Source organism: Egretta garzetta, unplaced genomic scaffold (genome assembly GCF_000687185.1).
Source record: "Egretta garzetta isolate BGI_Z169 unplaced genomic scaffold, ASM68718v1 scaffold1162, whole genome shotgun sequence".
Lineage (NCBI taxonomy): Eukaryota > Metazoa > Chordata > Aves > Pelecaniformes > Ardeidae > Egretta > Egretta garzetta.
In genome coordinates this window covers 4,951-13,819 of record NW_009258878.1, presented here as the reverse complement: position 1 = coordinate 13,819, position 8,869 = coordinate 4,951, and the positions used below count along the sequence as shown (strand labels likewise).

At 60.2% G+C, this 8,869-nt stretch overlaps 1 protein-coding gene across 1 annotated transcript in view; it reads right to left on the bottom strand.

The window, feature by feature from the left end:
• Positions 1 to 8,600, bottom strand: part of TCF7L1 (transcription factor 7 like 1) — a 14,979-nt gene extending 6,379 nt beyond the window's left edge. Inside the window, exon 1 of the mRNA XM_009633799.1 lies at positions 8,471 to 8,600. Coding sequence (XP_009632094.1) covers positions 8,471 to 8,600 — 130 coding nt within the window. The remainder of the gene's footprint in view (positions 1 to 8,470) is intronic.
• Positions 8,601 to 8,869: the final 269 nt, after the last annotated feature.

Below are 8,869 nucleotides of genomic sequence, written 5' to 3'. Positions count from 1 at the left end.
CGCCCCCCATCTCCCTCTGAGCATCCCCACTCCTGCCATGCATCACATCTCCCTCTCAGCACCCCATCTCCCTCCCAACATTGTCTCCCCCTGAGCACCCTATCTGCATCTCAGCACCCTGTCTCCCTCTGAGCACCCCATCTCCCTCTCAGCACCCCATCGCCCTCCCAGCACTCCATTTCTCTCACAGCACCCCATCTCCCTCTCAGCACCCTATTTCCCTCTCAGCACCCCATTTCCCTCTCAGCACCCTGTCTCCCTCTGAGCACCCCATCTCCCTCTCAGCACCCCACTTCCCTCTCAGCGCCCCACTTCCCTCTCAGCACCCCATCTCTCTCTGAGCATCCTCACTGCTGCCATGCATCACATCTCCCTCTCAGCACCCCATTTCCCTCTCAGCACCCCATCTCCCTCCCAACATTGTCTCCCCCTGAGCACCCTATCTGCATCTCAGCATCCTGTCTCCCTCTGAGCACCCCATCTCCCTCTCAGCACCCCATCGCCCTCCCAGCACTCCATTTCTCTCACAGCACCCCATCTCCCTCTCAGCACCCTATTTCCCTCTCAGCACCCCATTTCCCTCTCAGCACCCTGTCTCCCTCTGAGCACCCCATCTCCCTCTCAGCACCCCACTTCCCTCTCAGCGCCCCACTTCCCTCTCAGCACCCCATCTCTCTCTGAGCATCCTCACTGCTGCCATGCATCACATCTCCCTCTCAGCACCCCATTTCCCTCTCAGCACCCCATCTCCCTCCCAACATTGTCTCCCCCTGAGCACCCTATCTGCATCTCAGCATCCTGTCTCCCTCTGAGCACCCCATCTCCCTCTCAGCACCCCATCGCCCTCCCAGCACTCCATTTCTCTCACAGCACCCCATCTCCCTCTCAGCACCCTATTTCCCTCTCAGCACCCCATTTCCCTCTCAGCACCCTGTCTCCCTCTGAGCACCCCATCTCCCTCTCAGCACCCCACTTCCCTCTCAGCGCCCCACTTCCCTCTCAGCACCCCATCTCTCTCTGAGCATCCTCACTGCTGCCATGCATCACATCTCCCTCTCAGCACCCCATTTCCCTCTCAGCACCCCATCTCCCTCCCAACATTGTCTCCCCCTGAGCACCCTATCTGCATCTCAGCATCCTGTCTCCCTCTGAGCACCCCATCTCCCTCTCAGCACCCCATCGCCCTCCCAGCACTCCATTTCTCTCACAGCACCCCATCTCCCTCTCAGCACCCTATTTCCCTCTCAGCACCCCATTTCCCTCTCAGCACCCTGTCTCCCTCTGAGCACCCCATCTCCCTCTCAGCACCCCACTTCCCTCTCAGCGCCCCACTTCCCTCTCAGCACCCCATCTCTCTCTGAGCATCCTCACTGCTGCCATGCATCACATCTCCCTCTCAGCACCCCATTTCCCTCTCAGCACCCCATCTCCCTCCCAACATTGTCTCCCCCTGAGCACCCTATCTGCATCTCAGCATCCTGTCTCCCTCTGAGCACCCCATCTCCCTCTCAGCACCCCATCGCCCTCCCAGCACTCCATTTCTCTCACAGCACCCCATCTCCCTCTCAGCACCCTATTTCCCTCTCAGCACCCCATTTCCCTCTCAGCACCCTGTCTCCCTCTGAGCACCCCATCTCCCTCTCAGCACCCCACTTCCCTCTCAGCGCCCCACTTCCCTCTCAGCACCCCATCTCTCTCTGAGCATCCTCACTGCTGCCATGCATCACATCTCCCTCTCAGCACCCCATTTCCCTCTCAGCACCCCATCTCCCTCCCAACATTGTCTCCCCCTGAGCACCCTATCTGCATCTCAGCATCCTGTCTCCCTCTGAGCACCCCATCTCCCTCTCAGCACCCCATCGCCCTCCCAGCACTCCATTTCTCTCACAGCACCCCATCTCCCTCTCAGCACCCTATTTCCCTCTCAGCACCCCATTTCCCTCTCAGCACCCTGTCTCCCTCTGAGCACCCCATCTCCCTCTCAGCACCCCACTTCCCTCTCAGCGCCCCACTTCCCTCTCAGCACCCCATCTCTCTCTGAGCATCCTCACTGCTGCCATGCATCACATCTCCCTCTCAGCACCCCATTTCCCTCTCAGCACCCCATCTCCCTCCCAACATTGTCTCCCCCTGAGCACCCTATCTGCATCTCAGCATCCTGTCTCCCTCTGAGCACCCCATCTCCCTCTCAGCACCCCATCGCCCTCCCAGCACTCCATTTCTCTCACAGCACCCCATCTCCCTCTCAGCACCCTATTTCCCTCTCAGCACCCCATTTCCCTCTCAGCACCCTGTCTCCCTCTGAGCACCCCATCTCCCTCTCAGCACCCCACTTCCCTCTCAGCGCCCCACTTCCCTCTCAGCACCCCATCTCTCTCTGAGCATCCTCACTGCTGCCATGCATCACATCTCCCTCTCAGCACCCCATTTCCCTCTCAGCACCCCATCTCCCTCCCAACATTGTCTCCCCCTGAGCACCCTATCTGCATCTCAGCATCCTGTCTCCCTCTGAGCACCCCATCTCCCTCTCAGCACCCCATCGCCCTCCCAGCACTCCATTTCTCTCACAGCACCCCATCTCCCTCTCAGCACCCTATTTCCCTCTCAGCACCCCATTTCCCTCTCAGCACCCTGTCTCCCTCTGAGCACCCCATCTCCCTCTCAGCACCCCACTTCCCTCTCAGCGCCCCACTTCCCTCTCAGCACCCCATCTCTCTCTGAGCATCCTCACTGCTGCCATGCATCACATCTCCCTCTCAGCACCCCATTTCCCTCTCAGCACCCCATCTCCCTCCCAACATTGTCTCCCCCTGAGCACCCTATCTGCATCTCAGCATCCTGTCTCCCTCTGAGCACCCCATCTCCCTCTCAGCACCCCATCGCCCTCCCAGCACTCCATTTCTCTCACAGCACCCCATCTCCCTCTCAGCACCCTATTTCCCTCTCAGCACCCCATTTCCCTCTCAGCACCCTGTCTCCCTCTGAGCACCCCATCTCCCTCTCAGCACCCCACTTCCCTCTCAGCGCCCCACTTCCCTCTCAGCACCCCATCTCTCTCTGAGCATCCTCACTGCTGCCATGCATCACATCTCCCTCTCAGCACCCCATTTCCCTCTCAGCACCCCATCTCCCTCCCAACATTGTCTCCCCCTGAGCACCCTATCTGCATCTCAGCATCCTGTCTCCCTCTGAGCACCCCATCTCCCTCTCAGCACCCCATCGCCCTCCCAGCACTCCATTTCTCTCACAGCACCCCATCTCCCTCTCAGCACCCTATTTCCCTCTCAGCACCCCATTTCCCTCTCAGCACCCTGTCTCCCTCTGAGCACCCCATCTCCCTCTCAGCACCCCACTTCCCTCTCAGCGCCCCACTTCCCTCTCAGCACCCCATCTCTCTCTGAGCATCCTCACTGCTGCCATGCATCACATCTCCCTCTCAGCACCCCATTTCCCTCTCAGCACCCCATCTCCCTCCCAACATTGTCTCCCCCTGAGCACCCTATCTGCATCTCAGCATCCTGTCTCCCTCTGAGCACCCCATCTCCCTCTCAGCACCCCATCGCCCTCCCAGCACTCCATTTCTCTCACAGCACCCCATCTCCCTCTCAGCACCCTATTTCCCTCTCAGCACCCCATTTCCCTCTCAGCACCCTGTCTCCCTCTGAGCACCCCATCTCCCTCTCAGCACCCCACTTCCCTCTCAGCGCCCCACTTCCCTCTCAGCACCCCATCTCTCTCTGAGCATCCTCACTGCTGCCATGCATCACATCTCCCTCTCAGCACCCCATTTCCCTCTCAGCACCCCATCTCCCTCCCAACATTGTCTCCCCCTGAGCACCCTATCTGCATCTCAGCATCCTGTCTCCCTCTGAGCACCCCATCTCCCTCTCAGCACCCCATCGCCCTCCCAGCACTCCATTTCTCTCACAGCACCCCATCTCCCTCTCAGCACCCTATTTCCCTCTCAGCACCCCATTTCCCTCTCAGCACCCTGTCTCCCTCTGAGCACCCCATCTCCCTCTCAGCACCCCACTTCCCTCTCAGCGCCCCACTTCCCTCTCAGCACCCCATCTCTCTCTGAGCATCCTCACTGCTGCCATGCATCACATCTCCCTCTCAGCACCCCATTTCCCTCTCAGCACCCCATCTCCCTCCCAACATTGTCTCCCCCTGAGCACCCTATCTGCATCTCAGCATCCTGTCTCCCTCTGAGCACCCCATCTCCCTCTCAGCACCCCATCGCCCTCCCAGCACTCCATTTCTCTCACAGCACCCCATCTCCCTCTCAGCACCCTATTTCCCTCTCAGCACCCCATTTCCCTCTCAGCACCCTGTCTCCCTCTGAGCACCCCATCTCCCTCTCAGCACCCCACTTCCCTCTCAGCGCCCCACTTCCCTCTCAGCACCCCATCTCTCTCTGAGCATCCTCACTGCTGCCATGCATCACATCTCCCTCTCAGCACCCCATTTCCCTCTCAGCACCCCATCTCCCTCCCAACATTGTCTCCCCCTGAGCACCCTATCTGCATCTCAGCATCCTGTCTCCCTCTGAGCACCCCATCTCCCTCTCAGCACCCCATCGCCCTCCCAGCACTCCATTTCTCTCACAGCACCCCATCTCCCTCTCAGCACCCTATTTCCCTCTCAGCACCCCATTTCCCTCTCAGCACCCTGTCTCCCTCTGAGCACCCCATCTCCCTCTCAGCACCCCACTTCCCTCTCAGCGCCCCACTTCCCTCTCAGCACCCCATCTCTCTCTGAGCATCCTCACTGCTGCCATGCATCACATCTCCCTCTCAGCACCCCATTTCCCTCTCAGCACCCCATCTCCCTCCCAACATTGTCTCCCCCTGAGCACCCTATCTGCATCTCAGCATCCTGTCTCCCTCTGAGCACCCCATCTCCCTCTCAGCACCCCATCGCCCTCCCAGCACTCCATTTCTCTCACAGCACCCCATCTCCCTCTCAGCACCCTATTTCCCTCTCAGCACCCCATTTCCCTCTCAGCACCCTGTCTCCCTCTGAGCACCCCATCTCCCTCTCAGCACCCCACTTCCCTCTCAGCGCCCCACTTCCCTCTCAGCACCCCATCTCTCTCTGAGCATCCTCACTGCTGCCATGCATCACATCTCCCTCTCAGCACCCCATTTCCCTCTCAGCACCCCATCTCCCTCCCAACATTGTCTCCCCCTGAGCACCCTATCTGCATCTCAGCATCCTGTCTCCCTCTGAGCACCCCATCTCCCTCTCAGCACCCCATCGCCCTCCCAGCACTCCATTTCTCTCACAGCACCCCATCTCCCTCTCAGCACCCTATTTCCCTCTCAGCACCCCATTTCCCTCTCAGCACCCTGTCTCCCTCTGAGCACCCCATCTCCCTCTCAGCACCCCACTTCCCTCTCAGCGCCCCACTTCCCTCTCAGCACCCCATCTCTCTCTGAGCATCCTCACTGCTGCCATGCATCACATCTCCCTCTCAGCACCCCATTTCCCTCTCAGCACCCCATCTCCCTCCCAACATTGTCTCCCCCTGAGCACCCTATCTGCATCTCAGCATCCTGTCTCCCTCTGAGCACCCCATCTCCCTCTCAGCACCCCATCGCCCTCCCAGCACTCCATTTCTCTCACAGCACCCCATCTCCCTCTCAGCACCCTATTTCCCTCTCAGCACCCCATTTCCCTCTCAGCACCCTGTCTCCCTCTGAGCACCCCATCTCCCTCTCAGCACCCCACTTCCCTCTCAGCGCCCCACTTCCCTCTCAGCACCCCATCTCTCTCTGAGCATCCTCACTGCTGCCATGCATCACATCTCCCTCTCAGCACCCCATTTCCCTCTCAGCACCCCATCTCCCTCCCAACATTGTCTCCCCCTGAGCACCCTATCTGCATCTCAGCATCCTGTCTCCCTCTGAGCACCCCATCTCCCTCTCAGCACCCCATCGCCCTCCCAGCACTCCATTTCTCTCACAGCACCCCATCTCCCTCTCAGCACCCTATTTCCCTCTCAGCACCCCATTTCCCTCTCAGCACCCTGTCTCCCTCTGAGCACCCCATCTCCCTCTCAGCACCCCACTTCCCTCTCAGCGCCCCACTTCCCTCTCAGCACCCCATCTCTCTCTGAGCATCCTCACTGCTGCCATGCATCACATCTCCCTCTCAGCACCCCATTTCCCTCTCAGCACCCCATCTCCCTCCCAACATTGTCTCCCCCTGAGCACCCTATCTGCATCTCAGCATCCTGTCTCCCTCTGAGCACCCCATCTCCCTCTCAGCACCCCATCGCCCTCCCAGCACTCCATTTCTCTCACAGCACCCCATCTCCCTCTCAGCACCCTATTTCCCTCTCAGCACCCCATTTCCCTCTCAGCACCCTGTCTCCCTCTGAGCACCCCATCTCCCTCTCAGCACCCCACTTCCCTCTCAGCGCCCCACTTCCCTCTCAGCACCCCATCTCTCTCTGAGCATCCTCACTGCTGCCATGCATCACATCTCCCTCTCAGCACCCCATTTCCCTCTCAGCACCCCATCTCCCTCCCAACATTGTCTCCCCCTGAGCACCCTATCTGCATCTCAGCATCCTGTCTCCCTCTGAGCACCCCATCTCCCTCTCAGCACCCCATCGCCCTCCCAGCACTCCATTTCTCTCACAGCACCCCATCTCCCTCTCAGCACCCTATTTCCCTCTCAGCACCCCATTTCCCTCTCAGCACCCTGTCTCCCTCTGAGCACCCCATCTCCCTCTCAGCACCCCACTTCCCTCTCAGCGCCCCACTTCCCTCTCAGCACCCCATCTCTCTCTGAGCATCCTCACTGCTGCCATGCATCACATCTCCCTCTCAGCACCCCATTTCCCTCTCAGCACCCCATCTCCCTCCCAACATTGTCTCCCCCTGAGCACCCTATCTGCATCTCAGCATCCTGTCTCCCTCTGAGCACCCCATCTCCCTCTCAGCACCCCATCGCCCTCCCAGCACTCCATTTCTCTCACAGCACCCCATCTCCCTCTCAGCACCCTATTTCCCTCTCAGCACCCCATTTCCCTCTCAGCACCCTGTCTCCCTCTGAGCACCCCATCTCCCTCTCAGCACCCCACTTCCCTCTCAGCGCCCCACTTCCCTCTCAGCACCCCATCTCTCTCTGAGCATCCTCACTGCTGCCATGCATCACATCTCCCTCTCAGCACCCCATTTCCCTCTCAGCACCCCATCTCCCTCCCAACATTGTCTCCCCCTGAGCACCCTATCTGCATCTCAGCATCCTGTCTCCCTCTGAGCACCCCATCTCCCTCTCAGCACCCCATCGCCCTCCCAGCACTCCATTTCTCTCACAGCACCCCATCTCCCTCTCAGCACCCTATTTCCCTCTCAGCACCCCATTTCCCTCTCAGCACCCTGTCTCCCTCTGAGCACCCCATCTCCCTCTCAGCACCCCACTTCCCTCTCAGCGCCCCACTTCCCTCTCAGCACCCCATCTCTCTCTGAGCATCCTCACTGCTGCCATGCATCACATCTCGCGGCCGTTTCGCCTTCACGCTCAGGGAGGAGGCGCAAACGCCGCGGGATCCCCTAATGCCCAATTAGGGTCTTTAATGAGCGGATTTCCTCTCCCCTTCCGCATGCGGGGCTCGATCCCGGCTGAGACATTTTCCCTGGGAAGGGGGAAAAACGCCGCTGGAAAAGGCCTGGCTGGCGGCAGGGCTGGCGCCACACGTCCCAGCGTTGCGTCGCCTGGCACGACGCGTCCTGCTGTCGCGTGTCCCAGCGCGGCATCGCGTGTCCTGGCATTGCGCGCGTGGGCACCGCGTGTCCCAGGATCACATCTCGGCATGGCAGGTCCTGGCTTCATCACGGGTCCCGGCATCAGGGTGGTGCACGTCCCAGCATCGCCCATCCCGGGATTGCGTCTCCTGGCATCGCGGGTCCCGGCATTTCGTGTTCCGGGATCGCATGTCCCGGTGTGGTGTGTCTTGGTGTTGCGTGTCCCAAGGATGACATGGCCCGGCACCTCCTGTCCTGGCATCTCCTGTCCTGGCATCTCCTGTCCCGGCACCTTGTGTCCTGGGATTGTGTGGTCCCGGGATTGCGTGTCCTGGGATTGCGTGTCCGAGGATTGCGTGTCCTGGGATTGTGTGTCCCGGCTTCCCATGTCCTGGCATCGCGTACCTTGGTGTTGCACGTCCCAGCACCGCCTGTCCCAGGATTGCATCTCCTGGAGTTGTGTATCCCGGCATTTCGTGTTCTGGGATTGCATGTCCCGGTGTGGTATCTTGGTGTTGCATGTCCCAGCATCCCATGTCCCAACGTCCCATGTCCGGATCACATGTTTGTCTTGCATGTCCCAAGCATGACATGGCCCAACACCTCCTGCCATGGCATCGCATGTCCCAGCATCGCATGTCCCAGAATTGCATATCCCGGCATCGCGTATCCCAGCATCGCATGTCCTGGGATTGCGCATCCCAGCATCGTACGTCCCGGCATCGCGTATCCCAGCATCGTGTATCCCGGCATCGCATGTCCCGGGATTGCGTATCCCAGCGTCGTGCGTCCTGGCATCGTGTATCCCAGTATCGCGTGTCCCAGCGTCACATATCCCGGCATCGTGTATCCCGGCACGGCCTGTCCTGACGGTGCGCATCCCGGCATGGCACACCCCAACGTCCCTCATCCCGACGTTGTGTTCCCCAGCACGGGGTCCCAGCAGGCTCCTCTCTGAACGCTCAGGCCTCTCATTTTGGGAGAGAAAAGGTCCCTTTGGGCCCCGAGCTGACATTTTTCTGGGTACAATGCTGCCCGCGGGCACCGGGGCGGGGAGCCTCCACACTGGCGCCTGCCCCCGCCCGGAGGTGACCCTGCGGGGCCCACCGGGG